We start from the raw sequence: 27,654 nt of genomic DNA on the forward strand, positions 1-27,654 counted from the left end.
CATATAGAATATGAAAAAAAATTAAATAACGTTTTTACACTATTAGTTCCAGATAGATTTTGTCTGATTTTGGATCTGTGTGATGGCAATGAAGTGGATATTCCTAATATCAGCCAGAGCACTCCGCATTTTCCCATAATGATCTCACCAGGCGGGTGTGTCTTTGCTACTGTTTTCTGCTTCATTTTTGTACACGATATAAACATATTTTAATAATATCCACACTTACCAATAAATCAGGAATTAAAAAAAGGATATGTGTCAATTAAATATTTTGCAGTAGTTTTACAATTTTAGCCCACAATCATCTCAAAAACTCTGGCTGTCATTCTTCTGGAGTGAGTGCTGTCAAATGCTGTAAGAAGCGCCCATGTTGACGTGGATGTAAAACTTTGTGAAAGGATTCTCATATAAGTCGATGAGTCTGTGAACATAATTTCTGACTCATGACAGCAATACTGTGTCGAGTGGTTGAAGATATCCTGAACTTTTCAGTCAGTAAGTGCTTCTGATGTTGCTGCTGTTAGCCACTATTAGCCTCTGTTAGCTTTTGTTAGCTAGTGTAACTAAAACTTTCCTTGGAGGGGCTCTAACATTGCTGGACTCAAACACTTAGCGGATAAACTTAAATAACATGTGAGAATTTAATCAAACTGTTTTTTACAGGGGAAGTGTGATTTTTAAAACACTTGAGCCAAACATAAGCTGGCATAATATTAGCCAATAAGCAACAACTATTGTTTAGCTAGCTAAACAATAGTCGGGAGACAACAGGGTTGTGTGTCTAACCTGCTGACAATAAGCAATTAGAACAACATCGGGGACAGTATTTATTTCCACTGTATTCAAGATGGTGCGGCAACATGGTTTCCACAAACTGGCACCCAGTCCTATAGATTTTTAATGGTTTCATTTTAAGTTTATGAGGATAGATCAGTTTGTTTGCATATTTATGAGTAGAAAATCTTAAAGAGAGGGTTCTCTTAAAGGGAGCCTTGCAAAAGTAGCTTTTTTATATACATATATAAAACTCATAAAATATCATGAAAAGGAAACACTTGACAGAAAATCAAATAAGATAACAAAACTGTTACAAGCTGTACCAGCTTTTCTTTTCTTTTTCTTTTTTTTTTTGTCGTTTTCAAAGAAAAATGTGACAGTAGCAGCTGGATACCTGGAGCCACACAGACACTTGATATCAATCCTTTTACAAATGCAAAACTGTTCAAAGACTAGAAGACATCATCCAGGAGCTCTGTGGGAAAGAGAAAATTCAACAACTGGGTATGACTCACCTTCTCCTATACCAGAGTTCAACAATACTCCCCAGGAGAACCACATGGCAGATGATAAGGTGAGGGCATCTTCTTCTTCTTCTTCACTATTTACTTTAAATCTCCCAAACGGGCTATGGGAAGAAATTGGGAGGGTTGCAGAAGATATAAAATGAGAAATGTCCGACAACTTGCTGAATGTGAAAAACCCAGTGATTCCCCAAAAAAGGGAGGAAAACTGAACATGAGTGGGCGAAGCAAGACAAAGTCCTCAGAAAGAAAACAGGGTGAAGACGGTGGCACAGGCACAGAGCTGTGGGATGACTGGAACCAATCTTCACCTCTGTCTGCCTTGCTGTCCACATCGAGGGAAGATCTGCAGTGCTCAGGAGTCCATGTACACACACACACACACGCATGTACTTCACACACACAGTCGTTCATACACATATGGATACATGTATACACATACAGGCCCCCCTTGTACCTGAACCGGTCTAGTAGGTAAAGCATCACCGCCACCACATGCACCGAAAGACCCACCAGCAGCCACAGCGTGCTTTGGAACGGCTGCATAAACGAGTCCAGTGTACTGCGAGGAATTTCCTGAAAACAGATACAGGCAGTTGATTATCTATTGATAATGAATTCTTTTTGAATTATATAGAACCATTGGTCTGGCTCATTGTCAGGTTTTACAGTCTTTTTACTGACAAAGACCCATGACCTTCCATATTGCACTGAAGTAGGATTCTAGCAAGAAACAACTTATACACTCATATGTTCTGTAAATGTGTGGTCTGTTAAATGTAATTTTTTTCAAATTGTACTATGGGTAAAAAAAATTTAGGTCTTTTTATGAGTAATGTGCAAAAGTCTTGAGCCATCCCTCATTTCTTTATATTCAGCTAGGAAAATGGGAAATGTATGCAGTGAAACATGCACAGATAAAAACAGAAGCAAAATCAGAGACTGTACAAATATTATAAACTTCAAGTCAATATTTGCATGACTGCTTTGATAACTTTCTTGTACTTTCTTTAAGTAGTCTTCAGGAATAGTTCTTCAGGGTTCTTGAAGGACATTCAAAGCTTTTCTTTGGATGTTGGCTGCCTTTTGTTCTATTCTCTGTCAAAATGATCCTACACTGCTTCAGTGGATATGCTTTTGATGCATTGGCAGTGTGTTTGGGAAAATGAAGCCACACTTTTGACATGCTAATGCATGATGAGTCAAAACCTGATGGTATTTTTCTGCATTCATAATTCGATTCCATCTTTGGCAACATCCCCAACATCTCTGACTAAAATGCAGAATGCAAAATGCAAGATCAAAAATAAAGGGTGTCTTTTGCACAACAGTGCAGGTTATTATGCACTCACATACATCAAATAGGTTTAAACCTGGCAAATGAGATAAAATAAGTTTGACTGTTTCCATGCCTTTAACATTTTAACCAGTGTTATTTATATCTGAACACAGTTGTGTCTTTTTTACTGTTTCAGGCTCATTTCTGTGTCTGCGAAAATCTGCAAGGACAGAAAATGAGAACGCATATCTTAACACTTGTTTGAGATGTGTAATCCATGGCTAATCCTTCCCAGATGGCATTCATTTCTTTCAAAGAAAGATGGTAGAGGCAACGGCTAACTGATACTGCATCACCTCATATTCCCTCTAGGTCTTTGTCCACTTAGAGATTTTAATAACCTATGGAAATTAAAGTTAACTAATCAATATTTTTCCAAACTGTCAGGGGTGATTTGATCCCCATCCACCACTTTAAATTGCAGCTACGTAGTTCTTTGTCGTGTTGTCATTAACCTGGTATACAAATAATATAGATGGTATCTAGAAACCACTACCTTTTTCTGCCACAGCTGAGCAAATTGTATTAAAATGTATCTCTCTTGAAGCCATACAATCTCTGTCTCTGCTTCATTATATTTTTACATAAATGAACAGATGCACAAGTAAGCAATAGATGCATCTCCCCTAGTCATAGGTCTAAGTACCAAATATCCTGCTTACCTTTTTAACGAGGATAGTGAGGCCTTGATATTTAAAGGGTTTGGAGAACTCGATGTACTGGGCTCGCTCATTGTTTATAGTCAGCGGGGCTACAATCATGTCAGCCAGGCCTCCCAGGAGCTCGCCCATCATGCCGTTCCACTCCTTCTTGTTACTGTTGTTGACCTGGAGTCCCAAAATGGAAGGAGTTGAGAAAGTTGAGAATCTGAATCAGGTTTAGCCCTGCTGTTGTCTAGACCGCAGATTTGCTTCAGGATTTAAGGATTTGGGTTAAACCAAGTAAACGTCAAAAATATAGAACAGCGTGTTCTTGCTTTGCCTAAAGAACTGAGTTTCAGGTTTCAGAAGGTTGCAGGTTTTCAGTTCAGCGTATCCAGTTTCTTCTCTTTTAATATATTGTATATTGGAATATATTGTATGCTGGACTCTTACCTTTAAAAACAATGTGCATTACAGTACATACTTAATGAACAAACATATGCTCAGAGAGATGCCTGAAAAAGGCAAGAAACTACTGTTTTACCAAGCGAGGCTCTGTTCTTCCAAATGATGCATGATTTGACTCAAAATGGTGTGATTCCATTCAAAATGTCCTCAGGCTATAAAGTGTTATTAGCACACTAATTTATTTCCTTGTTGAACTGGAAAAAAAAAGATTCCTAGATGGATGTAAAATTGAGCGTCATTTACAAGCATTTAACAGGAACAAAAGAAGATGCCCTTGGGTTATAAAAATGTAATGATTACATTTTCTATTGCACATCAGAATTAATAGACACATAAGTCGCACCTCATGTAGGCCTGTAGTAGCTTCATCTTAAATAAACCAGTGCAGTTTAATAGTAACATTGCCACTATTATTAAATAAGATAGCTTACATTTTTTTATATTATACAATAATATTTGCTGATAGCTCATTGTTAACATATTTCTATAGTATTGTAGTTGATGATTAGCAGATTCCCGGGAAAGTAATGCAATCTGTTGAGAATGTAAACAGAGAAACCAAGGACTGGACTGGTTACAAAGATAAGTCACAGTCTAGTTTCTGTGCACTCATGAAGGTGTGCTGCTTGAGCAATACAAGGTTAGGTTATATATAGCTGATCCTAGCAGGGCATGTGTCCTATTTTATCTGCACAAAACCCAACTCTTTCCCAGGAGGGGTTCATAAAAAATGAACAAACCTTGCCAAAACAACAACCACAAAAAAAAAATCTTCAGCACACAAGTGGTGGTATGTACAGTTTGTATGTGTTCCATTTTCATGGATCACAGAACAGATTTGGCAGCGGTGCAGTAAAAACACAATCTGGCAACAAGACAGCTACGGCTCATATATAAGTGATCTGATGCAAAGATGGAAATCAATAAGAAAAAAAAACCAGCTGGAAAGCTGAAGGATGTGCAGCAGAAGGCTGGATCGCAGTAAAACAGCTGGACTCGAGTCAAAAATAAACATGATTAAATTTAAATGACACTCTACTCCCTTTGTCTTCTGAATTATTTAGAAGAAAGGACAGACAATGTGAGTCAAGTTCTCTGAGCCTGTGAAGTAAGTGTGACTCATAAAAAACGATTAACAAAAGCATTAAACGCCATCCAAAAAGACAAATACTCAAAACCATATTGAACCTGGTGACCTTGGAAGTGCTTGGTGGCTTGCAGGCCACTCTGCAACTGGTAGGCAACTACTCATCGGTAGTTGACAACTGGAAATTTGTATAATTTTGCTGCCTTGAGCTAATGTTCTCCTTTTTAGATCTGAGTGATTTTTAAACACATTCACGTGGAACTACAGGAAAGTCCCAAAATAAAGCCATGCCACCAGATTTAAATGATTGCAGATGGAAAATATATTCTTCTTGTGTGCCCAAATACACCAACCATGGATCTTAATGTGAAACTCACCCGCTCCTGAGTTCCAAATTTTCCATCAGCCACCAGATGCACCTCATAGGTGAAGTTCATGGTCATAGCCAGCTTTATCAGGAGGTCAATACAAAATCCATAACAACACTGGGGTACGATTGGGCGTCCTGTAATGAAAACAGCAACATTTGGAAGTTATGCACACCCTGGTGGAAACTGGTTCAGTTGTTGTTGGTTTCTTTTTTTTTGTTGCTTTTTTGAATCCAAAGGCGGCGCATGTAGACTGCACAGAATGCATGACACACTGATACACTGCAGACAACCTCACACAGCCTCATTGCACACAGACCAGGTGTGTGCCAGCATCCCAACAATCACTCAGTCTGAATGGCTACATGCATACATATATAGATACCTGCTGCATATATATGTATGCATCTCCGGTGGATGTTTGGCGGGTGCGCTAGAAGCACAGTGATAATGTAAACGTCCCTGATGTGTTACCTGGGATGGTCTCATTGGGCCCAGTGCAGATAACCTTTTTAATTAAGACTCCATTTAATGTCATTTCCTCCTTGCAAGTACCGTCAGGCAGAGTGGGTTTCACATACACAAATGGCTCCTGGTGTATTGTCACTATCTACAACAGACGGGACAGAAAGCTGTTTATCACGGAGTTGGAGATGCATCTGCTTTAGGAGAAAAACATACATTACACATCATCAAAACATATAGATGTGCAAGGATGGACAGGTGAAAATAAAAATAACAAACAAGGATACAGATGAGCTTCTCTCGAGGCCTAAGACAGAAGTGAAGAGATAAAAGTCACAGCAAATACGTCAGTTCTGCTTTAAGTACACAGATTAGCTTCCCTGCAAGAGAGAGATGTTAGCACACTGTCCAACACGAGTGTTTCGGCTCAGGTCCGCAGTCTATCCGTGTAGACATGAGTGCCACATTGCAGCAGCAAAGTGAAGGTGTCTTACTTTTAGTCGAGTGGACATCTGGAAGCCCTGTGGTTTCTCAGTCTCTCCTCCGGGCCAGATAATCTTCCGCTGATTGTTCATTACCACCTGTAGCGATGCCACACACACATATACAGTATTATAGGTGAGTGCTGACAGAAGGCCTGCTGCTGATGAGGCTTCAACACTGTGGGTGAGCATCACTAATGAGTCAGCTTTACATAACCACAGCTCAGCAGTTTATTTATTGCATCAACCTCTGACTTTTGTATGATACAGGGTTTCATGAAATTATTACTTTTCCACCTGTCGCCAAATAACTGAAGAGCTTAGAGGAGCTGATCCTTGCAGCCTTTATCGGCTGCCTGGCTGAGTTGAATATCCACCATTAGCTAAAATAGAGTGGGATGGAAACAAGGCTTATAAAAGAGCTTCCATTTTACAGAAGGGTTGGATTAGCGGTAATGGGAAGTAAGTCACATGCTACACCTTAGTCTACTTGCTACAAACTGCAGGGATTTTCAAAGAACAAGCAGTAAAATTAGAATCAGAAACTGAATTTGTTACATTTAGTACACTCTGATTGGGCTTGGATTTGATTAAAACTGTACAACAGCTCTATTCTGGTGATATTAGTGAGGCCGGCACTCTCGCAGATGGATACATCGTTAGTGGACCAGAGCAGGATGGTGGTTTGGTGGTTAGCACCATTGACTCACAGCAAGAAGGTCCTGAGCTTGAATCTGCCGCCTAGTGCCTTTCTAAATGGAGATTGTTCTCTATGGGTACTTGGCTTCTTCCTATAGTCCGGAGACATCCATGTTCGGTTAATTGACAACTCTAATTTTGCCAAAAATGTGAATGGTTGCCTGTCTCTCTGTGTTAGCCCTGCAATAGACTTGTAACCTGCCTGTTGCCCTGTGACAGCTGGGATAGGCTCCTGCTCACCCGTGAACCTGAACTGGATCAGTGGAAGATTGATGAGGCCATTTAGTCCATTTAGAGTCAAAACAAGGGCTGTGTTTGTTTAGTTTCCTCACTAAAGTTTAATAAAACGTACTAAAACCTTTGTTTTCATGGTGAGTAAATGAGCAGCCAGCGCTAAAAAATGTACTTGGAAGTTTATTGTGTGCTTTGCAAAATGGTAAATGAGTGAAATATTTCCTCTTTATCGGTTTCTGTTGTATACTTGGGGTTCATGATTGGTTGTATTTCCCATTTCATGCAATGCAAGCAGGATTGCAAAAAAGAAAGACTGATTTCATAATCTTGCCACTTTCTCTTCTTGCCCTCATTGCATCCAGGAGTTTTGAATGACATGTGTGCTACATTTACCAATATTGTCATCATATGATGAGTAAAAGAATCTGAAATATCCCTATAATAGAAAAGAGCATTTGTTGATCTGCCTTTTTTATGCAAAGGCTCACAGATATGCGGAGTAGATGTACATTACCTGGTATGTGGTATAGATAGAAAACTGACTCCCACCCACCCACAATAAATAAAAAACAGATGATTCTGTATGTGGGCTAGACAAAATCCACACATGGTTTGTGAGTATAAAACAGGGAATGGACATCTGTAGGTGCCTTTGTGTACCTGCGTCCCATTGTATATGCCAACTTGGATGAGTCTGGACTTCTGATAGTTCAGTATACTGTAGTGGGCGTATTTCCTATCTCCGTCGTCATTGAACTCCACACGCCCTGTGAGACCCTCGGGATATTTAGATGACATCAGCACCCTGTGGCAAGCACATGAAAACTGTTATCTGTGTGAATCAGTGCAAATGTGCCCATGTAAGGCTATTGTGCGTCATCTCATGGTAGTGTAACAGTGTGTTTTTATTGTAAATTGCTCAGTGTAGGGCTCTTAATTCAGTGCATGAAGCAAAAAATAAATAAAAATTGATTCACCACATCTCTTGTTAATGAAAGGCAGAGCTGTGGTTGCTGAGTGCTGACAATACTTGCTGTTGCATTTGTTTGGAAGCAGCGCTTTATATTTTGTTATGCTGCCTCGAAGCTGCTCTAAGTGGGTCAGCTGAAACTCACTGGCTTCATTTGGAAATAACAAATACAAGGTTTATGGTACATTCAGGAAAACCTGATAAATCTGATGAATCTGTTAAAACTGTCAACAATGGGGGGGAAATGACTGCAATGCAGCATACAACTTATTTATATTGCAGGCCTGTTTCAGTAATTAAACCTGAGCATGTCTAATATGTTTTTTGCCCTTTATCACAATAATGGAAATTCTAACATATCTTAATTTTCCAATTATTTTTAATTGAGACATTTTTTATATGACATTTTCTGTCATATGTCTAAACTGTTGTAATAATAGCTGCTCATATTAAAGATTTCTAATGAGAAGCCACAGTATTTATGATTAAAACCTCTGAGAGAAAAACTCAGGCTTCAGACTACTCTAAATAATCAACATCAGACAGTTTTTTTTAAACTAAATAGGTTTGTATGGTATCCTAAAAGCCCCACCACCTCCTGTTCAAACCTTTTGTTTACAAAGGGAAAGCCAATCAGTTGTAATTTGCTTTAGATGGAAGTGGTAGAGGAGCCGAAACATTTGGGCCATATATTGTATAAGATTAAAAAAAGGATTATTTTAAAACCATGAAACATGCAAAGCTTCTGTGCCAAGCTTACCGTTTAAAAAGGGGTCCTGTTTTCCAAATGTTAGTGTTGCCCACACATCCCCTTGGAGGCTCTGTGATATTCTCCTTCTCAAATAGCTCCTGTATGGACTGAGCTACCACAGCCACTGCGTCATTGATGTGGGCAGACTCATTCTTCCCGTTGATGAGCTGGAGGCCGATTAGACCTGAGAGCATTCCAACAACATAAAGATAATCACCTTCCTGAGCAAGGCACACTCTCTCAGGAGCCTTTTGCAATGCGCAAAGTGGAAAAAAACTTATAGGGCCTCCAGTTTAAACATCCTGAAAAAAGGTCAGACATCAGCTGCTTGATCCAGCTCTGATCCACTGGGAGGGGTAAGTTCAATAAGAGTGTCTCATAAAAGACAGCAGAAATAAGTGGATCATTTTTCTGATGTTGTCACCGATGACCTTTTCGCAGCATGTGCAAGGAGTCCCTTGAAGTTGGATTTATATTTTTCAGCCCTTCTGGCAAAAGTTTGAGGACAGCACAGGCACACATATTATTTATGTTCTCGCTAAACAAAAATACCACCAGGCCTACTTTTAAACCAAGCAACAATCCAACTTCAGCTAAGTTTTCTGATTGCAACCAGGTCCATCAGTCTTGCAGGCTCCTAAAAGAAGCTGCAGTGCAGGTGGAAGAGACTGGACATGGACAGGACAACAAACGCTCTGCGGGGATTGCTTGTGTTTGAGTGCCTGGGGGAGAAACGGTCGACATTTGTGACCAGAAAGTGATAAAATACCGTGACCTGTGAGACATGTGCAAAAATATCCACGAATACATACAAAAAGACTGTTGTGGCTTACCATTCTATCAGTTATCTGTTGCAAAACTCTCCCTTTATAATTCATTAGAGACCAGGATGTTAATATGGCAGATTAGCACAGTGAATTTAGCCTTGGATGAGCCAGGATACACACACATTTAAAGTAAAAACTGAGTGTACACACCACATTTAAACCTTTAAACAAAGAATGCTTAAACGTTTAAATGCTCAACACGAAACAAGCAGTAATACAAATAATCATGTAATAAACCCATTGATAAATGGTTAATCTTTCTAATCCTGTGTGTGTTATGCTCGGCCTCTTAGTACAGCCGAGGTAAACTGGTGCATTCCCAGTGATCTAAGCTGGATGAACGTACCGTCTGGCGCCTCACTCAGGGCTTTACCCGACATCTCACGCTCGCCCACCAGCCACACGTAGCCGGAGCCCGTCATGTTGAGGAAACGGGCAGCCCTGTACACTGCGGCAGCGTCCTCCTCACTGGAATTTGTTAAAATTAAATCAATAAAAGACAATCGATTGTTTTAACCAGCAGAGGATGCTGATCCGATATGCGAGTCTGTCGAGGCTTTCAAGTAACCAAAACAGGAGCAGTGACATGAATCACAAAAAATACTAAACAAAATCCAACCTGACGGCTTTTCCGAGCATTAGAAACAAAGTCAGCCATGATGATATAAAAGATTAATAATTTAAAGTTTTGACACTCATGGATTTTTAATTAAAAACTTTTCATTAAAAATAGATCATCATGAGTCATTATAGGACAAAACCGAAGAAAATGTAATTGTTGTTTTTCAATTTTAAGGGTTTAGACAAAGTTTGTAATTCTGGTTTGTAATAAATATCTTTAGGCCATTTCCCCCTTAATCTAGCCAATAACTTTCTTCCAATCGTGTACATGTCGCATAGTAAACTGTTACGATACATTTAGCTGTAGCCCTGCGACAGACTGGCAACCTGTCAAGGGTGAACCCCACTTCATGCTCCATGACAGCTGTAATAGGCTCCAGTTCCCTCACAACCCTGAATTGAATAAGTGGAAGAAAATGGATGGATGGACATTTATGCAAGTTCATTTTCCTTGAAAACAGCATGAAGCTCTCTAGTCTGCACAGCATTTTATGATTTAGTCTGAAGAAATGGCTTTCTATTGATGAAGGTTTATCATTTCAGTTTTTTGTCATTTTCGGGGGGATATTTACGTCTTTATTTGATAGAATAGTGAAGAGTTAGAGAGAAAAATGGTGAAAGACACTCAGCAAAAGACCTGGAGTCACACTTGAAACCATGGTCACCTGTTCAACCACGTGAGCTAAACTGGCATCCCAGATTTTTTTCAGAAGTCTATCCCATATCATCCCGGGCAGCCAATTATGAAAGCTAAAAAAGGCCCCAAAACACACAACTCTGTACTGCAGAGAATCCTCTGCTTTATATTCTTAAAATCCCCAAAACATAATTTCATATAAGGGAGACACGTTTATCATAAAGTTGCTAAACACACAAGATCTTTACATATTTGTAACTTGATGACAAAAAACCCTAAGGCTGACTTTACCCACATTTTAATTTAAAAGAAAAAAAAACACTCATATTTTATATATTGCATCCACTTTTAAAATATTTACTTCAAGCTATATTATTCTTATACTGAGTGAAATGACAAAAATTAATGTCAGGCTTTGGACACATTGATGCCCTGTGTCAGAATCCATCACTATCAATCGTGTATGATTACTTACATCAAAAAGAAATCTACGTGTATATTCTATTCATAGACACATTTCTATGAAAATACAATACATTTGAATTCTTTTCCTCTGAAATGCAGAAATGTAAGTACAAGTAAATACAAAGCTCAATATAGAGCTGCAGGACTTCTACGACTTCCCATATTAGTGCAGCTGAAACCTTTGAAGCACTCTCCAGAAGGTCTATAAATATATGTATGTTATTTATTTAAAAAATAAATAAATAAAAAACCTCACCTGGCGGACAGGATGATGACTCGGGCCTCCAGCTCTTTCGCCTCCAGCAGCAGAGCAGTTAAGTTAGTCTCCTGGCTGAACTGGAGGACTTTCTCTGCCTGTGATTGGGGCATAAGGAAGGTCAAGCCAGCTACTTTCCCCTACCTCAGACACCATGCTGCCTCTTTACCTTCTTGGTTTGAGCTTGGCCGATTTTGTTTGAAAACGAGAGACAGAGATATAAAAAGGAAAGCGATCCAGGGGAACCGGCTGAACTAAAAAAATAAAAAAAGCTTGAAGGGAAAAAAAACTTTTGCATTTGTTCGCATGCAAACTGAGGGTTATCAAGGCTCCAAAGAAGGACGTGCATGTGTTAGGTAGGGGGAAAGAAGAAGGTCAATGCAACCAGTAACTAAAAACAGGTGAAGGGGGGTGAGAGGGACGTTTTCCCCCAACAAAAAAACTGCTGAAAACTAGGGAAGTGCTACAGAACAGGAGGAAGTAGCATCTGGGAAACGGTTTTGTCCCACACTACCGGTTCTCCACAAAGGAATGGAGTTGCAAACTTTTTTTGTGTGTGTGAGTGTGTGTGTTCTGAGTACATGCATTCCTTTACTGAAGGAAAAAATGAAAAATGATAAAAGCGGGGCGCTGGCCACTGATTTTTTTTTATGTTAAAAGATTATAGATTTTTTTTCACAACAAAATCATTCTTCATTTAAATCATAGGGAAATGTCTCAAAGTAAAAATTAAAGAAAACACGTGCTACCAAGAGAGGGACATTTCTGGGTCGGCTGGTGACTGGTTTGGTCTGGTTTCTAGTTGCTACGTTTGGAAAGTTGGTGGGCGGCGTGCATTGACCATGCAAATATACCTTAGGTCCTCGCTTGTTGTCATAGGACAGTTGGTCGAGGTTTTCATAGTTCCTTTTTTTATTCTGATGAGTAATGTGCACAGAGAAAATATGCAGACACAGAAAAATATTATAAACAGTTGAAAATGGAGGGCAGTAAAGCATTCCAACAAATCTCCACTTTTCTGCTTCAAATTGGGATCTTTAACAGTGGGGCTTGCAAAAACATCAGAGATGACCACTTGAAATCATGCTGAGATTATGTCCTCTTATTAAAAACAGATATTAAGTATATACAGCATTTACATGTACTGTGCATGTGATGCATTAATTATTAGTGATAATCCAGCCGCATAGGCAAACATAAGTGTCAAGGAGAGTGATCAGATTTCCAGCACGCCTTAAAATCAGCTCTATGTGATCACTTTTTTGGCCTCTTAACAAAAACACAAAGAGCTCATTAAATTTTTCGCAGTATGGCGCACTTGCAAAAGAAACTGCTACTCCACAAAACCATCTGCTCATTCAACATCATCTTCAGAAGCTCGTTCTATACTTAGCATCCTCAGACACAATCATTAAAAGCTTGGCTGCAGTTTGCAAGCAGTAACAGCAGTAATTCAACATCAACTGCTAACACGCAGTCATTTTTTACTCCGTAAAAATCCAGCAAATCCGGAAAACTTCTGTCCCACCTTGGCACTATACAGACTAATTCTCGGCAGTCTTTGAGGGTGACTGTCTAAACTGGGAATGTTAGAAAAATAAAAAATATAGCACTCAATAAAAGTGTCTGACTTTGTAGCAAGCTCTTGTTTTCAAAATTTATTGCACAAAGGAAACAAAGGTTTCCCACAGAGCTGGATCAGAGTTAATAAAGTGTGAGTGGTAGTGCTGTAGGGCAGGTCCAGAAAGCTTTTGCTCTACAAATTAAGTAATAAATCTTCACAAAAAACATTCACATTCCCTCTGTAGCATTTTGTTTTTGTGGCATTTTCAGCTTGATTGACACCTAAAGCATGTAGCACAGTACTAACAAAAATAATGTGTTGTGAAAGCGAGACACAGAGCAATCCGATAGGGGATTCCTATGCACGTTTAATTACATTCAGGCTATCTAACACTTGAGGTGTCACCATTTCAGACTCTGGTCCTGTTCTGTATCCTGCAAGAGGAGCCACTTGGGAGTCCAGGCTGAGTTTAGAAGCCATTTTGCAGTAAAATAGCAAACTGCGTGTTTCTGCATCACAGGGTTTCTTTCACAGCTGCCTGGATTCAGAGCTCACACCTCAGTGCACTCTGGTCCGCACTCCCCCGTTTGCAAAGTTCAGGCTGACTGTGCATCAATGCACTATTCAGCAAACTGACAACAGATGCTGCCTAGTAAATCTTTTATTCACATAAACAAACAAACAAACAAATGTTAAACACCTCTGTGTGGATGCTGTTGTGTTCCAAAAGAATAAAAAGCCCATAAAAAAATTATCATATATGATATAGATATGAGAACTGTTGGATGCTAATGGGAGAATAAGAACAAAAAACAAAGGAAAAGAACGTTTCTATTTTATAAAAAAAAAAACACATAGAGGTTTCTCCAGCCACTTCATTGCATAGACCTGTTCAACAGCAAATATTTACCCAGCCAGTCATCAAGTAACTCCATTTAGGCATCTAAACATGGTCAAGATGACCCACTGAAGTTCAAACTGAGCATCAGAACGAGGAAGAAATGAGTGTTTCAGAAACTGCTGACCTACTGAGATTTTACCACCCAACCATTTCTAACAAAGAGCAAATATCCAGTGAGCAGCAGTTTTCTCGGGGCTTATGCCTTTTTAATGTCTGAGGTCAGAGAGGAATGGCCAGACTGCTTCAAGCTAATAAGAAGGAAACAGTAACTCAAACAATCGCTTATTACAACCAAGCTATACAGACGAGCATCAAGAAAGCGAATCAAATGTGTTGCCTGGTCTGGAGTCTCGATTTCTGCTGCTACATTCAGGTGGTAGGGTCTGAATTTAGCATAAAGAACATGGAAGCATGGATCCATCCTGCCTTGTGTCAAAGGCTCAGACTGACAGTGGTGGTATAATGATTTGGGCATATTTCCAACACCTTGTTGAATCTATGTCATGAAGAATTTAGGCAGTTCTGAAGAACAAAAGGGGGTTCAAACCATTACTAGTAAGTTGTACCTTATAAAAAACTCAAAGGAGCTGCCTGCAACAATCAGCATCAAGGTGAATTGTGGTATTCACTGGCCACTTTGTTAGGTTCTATGTGATAAAGTGGCCAGTGAGTGTATATAAATTGTATTTTTGCAAAAGGATCTTCTACATAATATTTGGAATATCTGGAATTATCATCAGTGGTGACAGATCACTAAATTTATTTCAAAGTAATGTCACAAAAGTGTCCCAGAAACCTTACGGTAATGGTGTTTGATCTTCAGCTCCTGGCAGTGGCATTTCTCTCTGTATCCTATCAACTATAAAGGCAAAAATCGAGTTGGAAATTTATCATAAACTGAGAATTTTTTGCATCTAATTCAAGTAGAAACCCTCTCTGAAGCCTTCCAGAAAAAAAGGACTTTGTCTTTATCCCCTGAGTTTTTCTGAGCACTCTATTTTTGTATCTGCAGCCAGGCATTAATATTTCACTTTGTGTTGGCCACATTTGCTCTCTGGCTAAGTCCACTGTGTCCAGCGCCTTTTCACTGGTGGTGACAGCCCCCCTGTGACTGTGTGACCTCGCTAAAGACTTACCACGGAGCTAAAAATACTCCAACTTGCCTGTCACTGAGTTTATGCAGCACAACAAGGTGATTAGCAAGAACAACATTTCTCAGTTTTAATTAGAGCGTGGTCCACCTGAGACAAAATGAAATCCTTCAGCATCACCTAAAGCATTTGGAGATATGACATCCAGATAAATCTATAAAGAAAAAGCTGGTTTGGTAATGAAAAAGATTTTTTTTATCATGATTATTTTGTTAATTCGGTGACACAAGGGATGTCAGAGCCGAGGGGAAAGTGAGCTGAGCAGCTGCTCTCTGACATTTCTTTTCTCGTCATTTAAGAGTATGAAGGTTACACTCCCGGATTTTGTCACACTGCCAAGCGTAAAACCCCAACTGTCCTGTCAGCTGGGGACCAAGTTTTGATTCTTCTTTTGTGACATTTTATGAAAAATCATGTTGCATTTTAAGATATTAAGGCTTCTTTTGTTTAATATTTTCTCAGCATAGCCAGAACTACATCAGCGTGCCTTTTAAAGCTTTCCAACTTCTCCAAATGCGTGTGGCTCTAAGCCTCTTGCATATTTCTTCCTATTTAATGCTTCATTTAAGAAAGAAAAGCTGCAGTAATTTAGTGGAAGAGCTGGAATCTGTAGTGTTGAGAAAATGTTAGTCCAGATTAACCATTTGTTCACGGCTATTTTCAGCAACGGATTAACAGGCATTACCCAGTAGTGTATAGATGAGTGTATGTTGGATTGACTCAAAACAAACTATAGAGGATTTGCTCGTGGTAATGAAGGATGATGCCAGTGTGACAGCAGGATTCGTTAATTTTTTATGGTTTATCGACAGCAGCTGAGCGCTACGGCACAGCTGAAAGACATACATCAGCCTTTGGATATGGCGAAAACAGTCATTAGCAGTATACAGGACTTGTCTTATGCTGCTCTGCACTGGTTTCAGTGTAATTATCTCTGCATGTTTTTGGAAAGATTCTCAAACAAATCCTTCTCAGGGCCCAGAAACTCTCAAACTGGCACTGCAGTGAGGACTAAATATATTCATAATTACCGGTAGAGGCTCTCATCAGCAGAGAGAGTCGCTGCCACTTCGCTCAGCTTTATGGGACTGAATGAGCTGAATGCACAGATGGGTTCATTCTGAGATCCAAACGAAGACTTTGCACTTGCACAGGCTTTTAATATACAAATTTATCTTTTCCAGTGCAGGATGTGAGTCACATCTCCACCATCTGACTGTCACTGGTTATGGTTCAATGTGCGCAGCTGCAGTTTCACAATCGAGAGTGTTTTCCGATTGGTGTCTGACGCCGATCCCGGTCGCTTCATTTAAGCAGCTTTGCTTTAACTGTAGCTGCCTTCTGCAAAATTGCCTCGGGTGTGTGTCATACCCAGTGTCTCTTCAGCTTCTGATTTAATTAAGTCTCCGAATCAGGACTCATTTCACTCTGCCACACAATTACAGCAAAAGAGCCCCAGAGAGGGACAAGCAACGCAGAGTACAAAGAGAAAACACATCGCAGCGTGATTTCATCTTATTAAATGGATGAAATAGATGCAGTTGTTTTGTTTTTTCTTCATCTTTCTAGCCATCTAACTCTCTTTGCCCCCAAAGGGCACACATCATCACAGTCTCAAGTCTGTTTTGGCTCAAAGATCAGCATTTCACTGACCCATATACACAGCCCAGAGCAATACTTAAAATGGAAGCATCAGCGCTAAAAAGAAAAAAATAAATCCTCTTATCTTCCAAACATGAAGTAGCAGGTTGCAATAAAGGAAAGCCCTCCGTGTGCAGTAACAAAGCCTGCAAAGGAACACCTGACTCCAGTGAAACAGTTAAATCTGTGATGGTTTGCAAAGCCCCATGTTAAATTCCACTATTTGGCTCCCAATGTGGAAAGACACTGGATAATTTGGACTATGGAGAAAAGCAAAGTGAAGATGAGCAAATAAACATACAAACTTTTGTAAGATTAGACCACATTAAACGCTGGTAATGTCTCTAGGAATGTTAGCCAATGTTTACACAATGGTGAGAAAGAGGTGTGGCCACACAACAGAAAGGAAAACAGTCACATACATAGAAGACCTTTGAGGTTTAAAAGCCTTAAACACTCGCACGCTCATGCTCATACACTCGAGGGGACGGGGGAGGAGGCTAGGAGGCCGGGAGCCAGAGCATCTCACCTTTGTTTCTCTTTCCTCCAAGAGGGTCTCGAGCCTCTTTTGAGCAGCCCGGCCCTCGTGGTCGTCGCTCACTATCAGGATGATGTGGTTCCAGTTGAACTCGCGCATTAGGTCGAACCACACGTGCGCCTGGTGAGAGTAGGGAGGGACTGTCCGCAGAAAGGACAGGTGGATACTCTGAGGAGCATTGAGCAGAAAAAAAGGTGATCAGCAAAGATGCATGATTAGTTTTTTAAAATCTGTTTGTTATCAAGTGGAAATAATATTAAATCATATTCTGACAACATGATAATTATCCCGTGTGCACAAGATAAAAAAAATGTATCATGTAGAACTACATAACAGCTAAATTTCCAATGGTCTCATTGATTGCAACATAAGACTGTAAGTATACACAGTGTACCCAAAAGTAATCCAGTATGCAGTGGACATGCGCTGCATCGCCAAAATTCTCCTCTTTTGAAGAATATCAATAAAGGAAGTAATTAGCCACTTGGGAAAAAGAGGATCTCTGAGACTGAGTGGAGTCTGAAGTTACTACTATGTTCTGGCTGAGAGTCCAGAGTCTGCACCAGGAGTTTTAAACAAATAAATACTTTTTTTTTTTTTTTTAAAGTAGGGGCACAAATAAAAGTGAAGAGCCTTAGCCATCAAAATAAAGACTTGAATGCAAAAACTTATTATTTGAAGATGCTGCAAGTCTCTACATCTGGATAGCTTTAATTGAGTGTCCACATACTTTTGGTGATCTGGGATATGGTTTTGTATGCTGTTCATTTTAGCTGCTCAATCTGTTCTAGACAAATCATGCACCACATATTTAAGATGTTTTGTGGCAGTGAACAAAAGCAAACACAATGGATAAATATCATGTACAACAATATGGAATCCCTTTCCTTGATCTTCCTTCCTCACATCTCCCCCAGGCCTATCTAAATCTCTGAATTGAATGCCTCTCATTTCCCTTATTTTGGGAGATTATGGACTGTGTCACTTTAAACACTCAATTCATGTCTTTGGCATTTATGTGATTGCTTTAGTTTCATTTTGGTTGCTTGTGCTTCTTAAAAACACAAGTCAGGTCGGAGGCATTATTAATGATGCTCTTTCAAATTTCAGCTGGAAACCCATTTAATCACAGCTCCCCTAATGGACACTGATGGGACGTTTAATCTAGGAAGCCTCTGAAGATGCCCCAGGGGAGCTTCTTATTCCTCCACTCTGTGTTCACGCTCTTCTTGTTTTTCCTGTTTCCCTCTTTCTCTCTGTCTCCTTTTACATCTCTCACATCCATCACTCACCTTGTCTGAGTAGATGGACATGCGGGTGGTGAGCCCCACCACAGGGATGCGGTAGAAGCCTGCCGTGTAAGAGACAGGCGTCGGGGTTAGGTGGTCATTGGACTGGGGAGGGTGACTCACCAGGATAGCATAGACCTGCAGAGATACAGAAGAAGGACCCTTTGTCATTTTGACACTGCCATTAAGATAAAATGTTAAGACCACTCATCCTACTCCGATAGATGTTGGGGGCAGCAGTTTCTATCTTTCTTTCTTTCTTTAGAAGCTGTATATTAAAGATGGAAGTAGCTTTCAGGTCCGAAAAGTGAAGACACACCAGGTGTCTTAAATTTCCAATCTTTTAATGGCCAAGAGGGAGTAATGCTTTCTGTTGTACAAAGAAGCCAAGCTAAATATATCTCTATGAAAAGATTATTTAAAACATGGTTCCAGGTAACCCTTTATGGCTGGTCAGAGTGGACAGCCTCCGTTTTGCGCAGCTATTTTTAAAGCCTGGTAGAATTGCAACCTCATAAGCCATAAGCTAGCACAATAATTTTTTTTGCATATAAAACCTTAGGAGTTGTACTTATATCTTATACACTCATCTTGTCCTCGGTCACGGTTTCCTTCCACATATGGCTTTACAAAAATTGCATAAAAAGCACTTGCAGCAATAAAAACATTATATTCCAGAAACACGCTTTGCCGATCCGATCAGCTGTTCATAGCACTTCCTACGTTGGAATAGAGGTCAGAGCTGTCACAGAACTATCGCATGTCTGCCCGAAACCGGAAGTGACATAATTTTTGTGGAAAATGTAGTTATTGTCTTATATGGCATTTACAAAGATATGCTGGTGTTTTTAAAATTCATGTTTGAGTTTATGCCTTTTTTATAGTTTCTGGGATGCTTAGAACTCAAATTACACTGTTGGAAATAGTATATTTTGATGCAAATGATGTTTTTTTTTTTGCAAATTTGCATTATAATATTTATTTTCATTTTTCCTGCAGTATATAAAAATGGGTGTATCTCAAAAATAAAACTATGAAGACACTCAAAATAAATTTCCTGTGGTTGAAGACTATTTTGTGCAACTTTTTTGCATTTACAGTTTTGAGGGATATCCCTCTGAAATTTCTCTAACTAGAAATATGTGTTAAAAAAACATTTTCAATTTTTCTTTTGTAGTTTATTGCATTTTTTTGCTTTTTTGTGTCATTGCTATGGACTTAATGCATAAATATTATTAACATTTGGGATATAATGGTTGTATTGATGTATAGCAACTTGAAATACTCCCAAAAATGGCACTAAAGCATGTAAAAATATAAAGATAAGCTCTGGCAGACTTGGTTCCATGTTAGGTCTTAAAGGGTTTAAAAAACAAGGATAACGTATGATACGTTTTATCGTGTGATTGGTAAGTGTCTTTCCTTTTTGCGTGCAGTATCCATCAGCTTCATGATGAATTTCATCTTTTCACTAACAAATGCCAGAAGTCACAATGGTTTTATTCACCTTTTTATACAGTAAAAGTGAGTCAGTGCATCTGGGAGAAAAGACTATTTTACAGTTTGTTATAAAAAATATTTTGGTCTTTGCCTTTAGAGATACCAAAATCTTTAGGATAGGGGGTTGAGTCGCAATATTTAATAAGTCACCTGTTCAAATTACATTAAGGCTTAAAGTTACATACTTGTGGCACCAAATACCAATACTTAGGCTTGAAAAAAAAATCAATGGTTGATGTCCAGGTGGCGTCATCCATCTTTGATATACAGTCTATTTTTACAGACCCTTAAAGACACAGTGTCCTCCAAAATCAAACACACATATCTTCTCCCAGGTCTTGTTTAGATGTGAGTTGCCCAGCCTCTGGGTCTGGGTCTGCCTTCTCTTGAGCATAATGGCACCGACCACCTAAAGAAAGCAGGTGGAAGCCACTGATGACATCAAAAGTGTGAGCCTTTCAGCATGAAGAGATGCAGTCCTTCTTTTGCATAGCAATGCAGTTGACAGTGTAGTTCAGTGGAAAGAAAAAAGCTCCAACATTCAAACTTTTTTTGAGTAACTGGGTCATAGTTTTTAGAAAGAGGCCAGTTTTCAAATTTAGTTTTTGTCACTTTAAGCAGCTCCACAAAAGTGTTTTCAGTTTGTGGTTTTATTTGCGTGTGTGTGTGTGTGTGTGTGTTACTAAATAGGAAAAAGTGTATGTCTCCAACTTTGTGCAATTTGATGTGCAGTTTCCCTTTAAGACTAGATTAAAATGCGGGAATTGTGTTAAAGTCTTTTCATTTCAGTTTTTATTTGGAATTAATCACTGATCACAAACTGATTGCTTCACAGAATCTAGGACATTGGAGGCCAGTGAGCATATATAGCCCTGGGGAAGCTGTCCACTAGACAGAGCCAGCAATTAAGCCTTGGCGGCAACATCAGGGTTTTTATTTATTTATTTATTTTTTTAGCTTGAATGAAACTTCTGTGTGCCTAACATACAATATACTCATTATTCATTCAGTGAACCTTGAATCTAGACATAAATTGTAGCCAGGGGCAACCACATCTATAACAAAAAAATAGAGAAGCAAAAAAACAAAAAAGAAACTTCTCCTTGAGATGATGCTCACTGTGTGGGCTGGCAGACTAATATTAATTTGTGCTGTCTTATTCCTGCATAAAGTGAGCCCAAGCTGACCAACTACTCAAGTAAAAGGATGAATTTATGTGAGAATCGATTTGAGAAATGCCCCGGAGATGTGGATGAAGGGGAATAAAGTTGGCATGGCTGTGCGGGAATGGATTATTGGATATGAGGAGTCCGTATGGTTGGGTCAAAAATGAGGTCTATCTTCCAAGGACTGCTCCCAGGCATCTACTCTTCCATCTGCCACAGTCTTCCCTCCTCTGTGACTGCTAGCACCAACTAGCTGATCTCATCAGATTACACCTTCGATAGACTTTCTGTCCAATTCAAGTGTGATTTAGTCTCATTCACAAGAGGTGTGTGTGTGTGTGTGTGTGTGTGTGTGTGTGTGTGTGTGTGTGTGTGTGTGTGTGTGTGTGTGTGTGTGTGTGTGTGAGAGAGAGAGAGAGAGAGAGACTATTGCTCTTCATACACAATCACAGTGAGGATGTGTATGGTGAACAAGTGTGAACCTGAAATTTTTAACATAATGCGGTCTTTTAAGGTCAGGTCAGGGTTAGGCAGGTAGTTAAGGTAAACAATATCCCCAATAAATCACTGTAAATCAGTTTAATGTCCCCTAAATTCACGGGGGACACAGAGAACATTGTTGGTGTTGTCTTTAGAATCTTATGTGGGTGGATTGTACACTCTTACTTTGTATGACAGAGACAGAATATGATGGTTTTATTCCTACAAGCCTGTGTCTCTTAGACTCATTATATTAAGCAGAGGACCAGGGACATGAAAGCAACACTGAAGCTGTGGGTGTTTTTTTTTTCTTTTCTTTTTATAAAGCTTAATTATGTGTGTGGGAGAAAGAAGAGTGAGAGCAAGAGGGACTTCACGCCTCAACATGCTGTGACATAATGTTGGCGCTTTTTAAAAGCTGTGTTGAGCATCACCACGAGAGGATGGTCGGTGCATTTGTCAGCATGCTTCAACTCTCAAAGGCGCACGCTCTCTAATCATGTATTACTTATGACATATGTTTTGCTGGCTACATCTGCAGCACAAATGGCGTGAATCTCAGAGATAATTCACATTTCAGGTCATTTTTAACATGCGCCTCCTCCTAGTATACCTTACAAAGACAGTTTCTCATGCCACCCATGCTTCGGATCACTATCAGAGGAACTGAGGTCATTATCTACCAAACATACTAAACTGTTACCTCAAACCATTCCAGCCTCCTTTTGCCAAAATGTTCACTCATCATGCAACACGCACGGTCAGAGCCAAGCCATTAATCACAAATTACATATTGCACATTTTCACTCCTGACTGGTTCCTTTGCAGTTGAGTTGTTCCGCAGCTGGGTGTCCTATAAAGTACAATTGCCCTCTCATCCGAGTTATGCCCCAAACCACAGCCTATTTTTGGATTTCTGGAAAACAGATGGAGCTGTAGAGGGATCAGTGTATTATACAAAGTGAACTAAAATGTGAGTTAAAGTGTGGAATAGTGCCAAATGGAACAACAGAAGGCCAGCATAATATGTAGTCTAACTTCCCGCCCCTACATTAACATGTTCCTGCTTGATAGATATTCTGCAGCTGAAGATCTAATAAAATAGTCTGTCTAGGTTTAATTCAGAATTTGAGACTAATAAGCTAGTTATGACAACCAATCCCTTCAACGGTGCAAAGGTGAAAAAACAAAGATGCTTCTGAAATTTAAGAAATTTCACTGAAAGCACAAACTTCTTCACTTAACTTCTCTGTTAAGAAGCAGTCCCTCAAAGACACCCGGATGCAACTATCTTTAGGTAGGTGGACTTGGCATTTAGCTCGTGGCAAATATACTAAAAGAGATGAATAAGGCAACTAGAGCCCATTGGCAGTAAACTGTACCTGACTGGAGATGAGGTCCTCGCAGACGGAGAGAGCCATCTGGATCGCGTTGGATTTATGCGTTACGGAGATGGCGGTCAGCTTGAATTTGTCCCTGCCGTAGACTTGGTTGGCCTGGGTCACGGCATCTTTGAAGACCTGCTCGTATCTCTTCTGGCTCAGGACGGCCCCGATGTTCACGATCTTCGGCTCGCAGCCGGCCCGCGCGCAGGAGCACGAGAAGAGCACCGCCAGCAGAAACAGACGCATCGTGTGGACCACCAAACAGCACAGCACAGCCCGGTCGCTTTTCTCCCCGGTGGCGGGTCGGCTCGACCAGCTTCTGGACAGCTCAGCCAGTTGAATGCGCGACTGCAGGCACAATCCAGGTGGGCGGTGATAGCGAGGGAGGGAGGCCAAAAAAGGAAGGGGAAGACTTTGTCCAAAAAAAAGGTGGTTTGGTTATATGCAATGCGGAGGAATGTGCATGATCATGTTAGAGACAGGCTGTCAACCGGGGACATCTAACCCGCATTGTCCACCTTCTTTGCTCTCCTTTGAGGAGCTGCAAAACCTTCTAGTGGCAGCCACAAAGACTTAAACCATAGCCCACGCTTCTACGGCTTCCTCTCCGGGGCGAGTATCGCTCTCTCCAGCCTCTGTTCCCGTGCGCTTTCTCCGAACTCAGCACCGATGCGTGGCGCGCTGGTTGCTCCGGGCTGAGCGGCTGCTGCTGCTGCTGCTGTCCTTGGTCCTGACAGCTGTGCGTGCGCGCCTGTGGTGCGCGCTCCCGCTGTATCGGTTCCCTGCTCCGGAGTTTTGCGCGTTGGCGTGCTGTGCTGCTGCTGCTGCTGCTTCAGCTACTAATGATGCCGGCGAAGAAGCTAATCCTATGAAAAATACATGTAATCACTTGTTAAAAACACACTCGATCATCATGTTTGTCATAACAGGACACGAAAGGCAGGAGCAGTATGAATGGGCTGCAAAAAAAATTATATCAGCGTTGTGGGCTTTGCTGGTGCATAAAATTTGAAATGGTCAGAAGGGAGGAGGGAAGGCGTTTGTCTTTTTAGTATAACAGTAGTCATGCCCCCCCGGAACTGGAACTGGAAAGAGAGCCTGATTTCTCATACTGCTCTCTCTCGTAAACTGGACCGACCTCCGTGAGCAGTTCATTAATCACACATCACACAGGATGTCAGCATCATCAGTCATAGCCCGTCACTCTTCTGCAGAAGATGACTCGCCTGTCTTGTTTGTCTAATTTTTGTACGTGTGTGTGTGTGTGAGAGAGAGAAAGTGTGTTTGTAAAGGATAGAGTGTGTGTGTGTGTGTGTGTGTGTGTGTGTGTGTGTGTGTGTGTGTGTGTGTGTGTACAGAGACGAAGTAAAAGAAGCACACTGTAGATATTGTGGATGTTGCATTATATCTGACCCCTCTGTTGATGAAACTGTTTGCTTCCCTGCAGCTGAAGACACGAGCAGAATCAACCTCCTGGTTACCTAGGAAACTGGCTTTTACAACACACACGCACACGCGCTTGCACACAGCGGAGAGCTTCACACGGAGGAAATGTTCTCTCAATTTTTTTTAATGGAAAGCAGTGAGACAATGAGTTTATTCATCACTGCAGGAAACGTCAAAATATCTTTCTGTAACAAAACGGTCATTAACACCAAAATGAAAAGAAAAAGATTAAAAAGAAGATATTTAATCGGAAGGATTCAAATGGTCAAACATCAGTTTATCGTTTTATTTTTAATATCATAATAAGCTGGATACTATTTCAATATTTCCCCTGAGAGTACATGCGTTTATTCCCGGTATTAACAATTCCTACGTAGGAAAAAAAAAAGGTGTTTTGAAATGAGGCCAGTGTTTGAACAGTGCTCCGAATTCTAAATCACTGAAACACTGTGGTGTCTCTCTGCTCGCAGTGAGCTGATAAATTAATCACAAGGCTGAAAGAAATCAACATTCATCAGCTGCAGGCTGTTCTCCTTCCAAAGTGAGCTCCTCTCAAGTATGATCTGACTGTTTTCTTTATAACTTTAACAATGTGCACTGACAAAGGGGATATTAGGCATGACGGTTCAATTTCGCAGGAAACCTGAGACATGTTTACCAGTAGTTCTAATAAAAAACAAATGGAGAAAGGTGTTGCATGAATTTAACTTTGTGTAGGTTGTATTACAAACCTACACAAAGTTAATTTAAAAAGAGATTGTGTGTCTCACTACTGCGCTTGTGTGTTGTTCTGTTGGTGTACTTTTAGTCTAACAGTGGGTCTTGTAGGACTCTATTTTCTAAATCTAGATAATTAATTTAGCATTTCTTTTTCAATCGTTGTTTTTAAATCAGGCAATTAGGTTCTGCGTCCTGATCTAGACAGAATCAGGCATTTAACTCAGTTTTATTTTTGTTGTGTCACCGAACTGGACCAAAGGCTCGCCACCCTCTACCATGAAGGTGACTCTATCGTAAATGGAGCACACTGGATGCCAAAACCAAAGTAGACCGAGTGAGCAGTACTGCCTAGCAAGTGAAGCCTGCGACCACAATCTGAAAGAGCAAGTACTGGAGAAAGTGTCCAGATTCCAGCCCGCGCTCCCAGGACAGCCAGCTAATCAACAAATTTAGCATCCAGTTGACTGGGACTTTGCTGCACTAATGAGAAGCCTCTGTCTCCATTGAAGAACACTGGAGGCATTTTAACTAGACCAGGCTCCTCAATGAAACCTGCCACCCCACTGGCTGTCACCCCGGCTCCACAAGAGATGCCACGGTCTTGGTTTCTCCATGGTCTTGTGCACCATCTCACAGTCCATCCACAGCCAGGTCCTTCCATGACACCACAGCTGATCCTCACCTTGATTCTTGCTCCATCCTGCTTCACGGCCGTGGTTATATGAGACCCTGTTGCCTGGAATATCGCGATGAAGATACCTGAGTTCTGGAATTAGACAGCGAAATTCCGGGGACTATATGGGACCACGCTAAGTTGAAGTATGTTGTAGTCCATGTCGGATCAAATGGAGTCTCTGAACTACCGCACTTTCATCTCAGACACAATTCCTACTCTCTGCTGCAGGGTGGGTCATTTCAGTTGCTTGCTGAGCTTAGTCAGTCTGTTGCAACTACAAGATGACTTTTATAGCCAACTTTAACTTGTTCTGAGAGCTTGGAGGGCTTATCAGAGTGATGGTCTGCACCCTAATAGAGCAGGTTCTTGTATGTTGTCAGCATATATATGCTGCACCTTTCTCTGGGTGCTCACATGTACCGCTCAACCATAACAATCTCTGATCAAGCTTCTCTCACTCGGGATACCGGTCTATTCACAGAACACGCTTATGAAACTAGCAACACAAAGCTCCCTATTTAGATTTGGGAGACAGGCGTCCTCTTTACTTTTCGAATTAGACTTAAAACGTTTCTTTTCTATAAGATTTATAGTAAGGGCTGGATCAGGCAACCCTGAATCATCCTTTAGTTATGCAGCAGTGGACTTTTGAGTGTTGGGGTTTTCTCCAGAACACCATAGGCTATTTGCCTTACTGTAGAAAAGAGCTTAAGGCAACTGTTGTTGTGATTTAGTGCTACATAAAAAAATCTGAATTGAATTGAAAACACCCATATACACCAAGAATGTGACCATGCACCATTACATTAAAGCCATTATTAGAGATTTCCCATCATCCTACCTGAACATCCCTGAGACACGGAGACATATTCATTGGTCCTCTAGGAGTCTGATAATCAATTGTGGGGTAAAAGCCAAGCTGCCAGCTGTTGTCTGTCTCTAGAGTGTGCAGGTGTCCCTGTTTACATGGATTTGTCCTGCATATTTGTCCCTTGCCCATCCCCCATCCCACAAACTGAGGCAGTGTCCCACATTTTGATTGGTTCAAGTTTGGAAAACTTGCATCTGCTGTAAAGACACTTTACTTTTATCCAATGGCTGCTAAGAAAGCAGAGAAGACTGTCAACATCACTCACATTTAGGTTAGAGTAGAGTATGACCAACAGGGGACATTGTGAGTCACCACAAAGTCAAAGGCTTTGCGCATTTGACAGGAAAATGTTGAAGACTACTACAAAGAAAAGGAAATGCAGCTACAATAAAGAGAGGGAAATACTCCATACAAGGTAAGGCTGTGGAAGGCAGTTCCTAGAGTTTTTGTCTTTATTATCATCATTTTTGCTGTTGCATGGGGAAGAATATTAGACAAGTTCTTTGCATTTACGTGTCCTAGATTTAGTTTGTTGGGATCTGATTGCCCATCCTCGCTTCCAAGCTGCACACAGTGAATGCTAATGTAGATTTTTACCACAAAATTAGACCCAGCACTTGCAATACCACACACTGTGTTGCAGAGTTGAAACAGCTGTGTGCTGTAGCTGCAGGCTTCATGCTGCTAGTGCCATAAAAGAGAATGATTTAGT

General features: G+C 40.5%; 1 protein-coding gene across 14 annotated transcripts in view; it reads right to left on the reverse strand.

Annotated features, from left to right (window-relative positions):
* Positions 1–24,312, reverse strand: part of grin1a (glutamate receptor, ionotropic, N-methyl D-aspartate 1a) — a 36,942-nt gene extending 12,630 nt beyond the window's left edge. For 3 of the 14 annotated variants that reach the window (XM_084934748.1, XM_084934744.1, XM_084934750.1), the window contains exons 1-14: positions 23,227–24,311; positions 18,702–18,836; positions 17,401–17,577; positions 12,469–12,531; positions 11,615–11,712; positions 9,982–10,103; positions 8,818–8,992; positions 7,748–7,892; positions 6,167–6,253; positions 5,669–5,817; positions 5,217–5,343; positions 3,306–3,470; positions 1,762–1,880; positions 1,296–1,408 (exon numbers count right to left, since the gene is read on the reverse strand). In XM_084934748.1, the coding sequence (XP_084790874.1) occupies positions 1,296–1,408; positions 1,762–1,880; positions 3,306–3,470; positions 5,217–5,343; positions 5,669–5,817; positions 6,167–6,253; positions 7,748–7,892; positions 8,818–8,992; positions 9,982–10,103; positions 11,615–11,712; positions 12,469–12,531; positions 17,401–17,577; positions 18,702–18,836; positions 23,227–23,475 (1,924 nt within the window). In that variant the 5' untranslated portion in view covers positions 23,476–24,311. Of the gene's footprint in view, positions 1–1,295; positions 1,409–1,761; positions 1,881–3,305; positions 3,471–5,216; positions 5,345–5,668; positions 5,818–6,166; positions 6,254–7,747; positions 7,893–8,817; positions 8,993–9,981; positions 10,104–11,614; positions 11,713–12,468; positions 12,532–17,400; positions 17,578–18,701; positions 18,837–23,226 lie in introns of all 14 variants that reach the window. The other 11 variants (XM_084934749.1, XM_084934745.1, XM_084934742.1 and 8 more) reach the window with 10 other exon arrangements.
* Positions 24,313–27,654: the final 3,342 nt, after the last annotated feature.

This window comes from Perissodus microlepis, chromosome 7, assembly GCF_051167445.1.
Source record: "Perissodus microlepis isolate ML-2025 ecotype Zambia chromosome 7, ASM5116744v1, whole genome shotgun sequence".
Taxonomy (NCBI): domain Eukaryota; kingdom Metazoa; phylum Chordata; class Actinopteri; order Cichliformes; family Cichlidae; genus Perissodus; species Perissodus microlepis.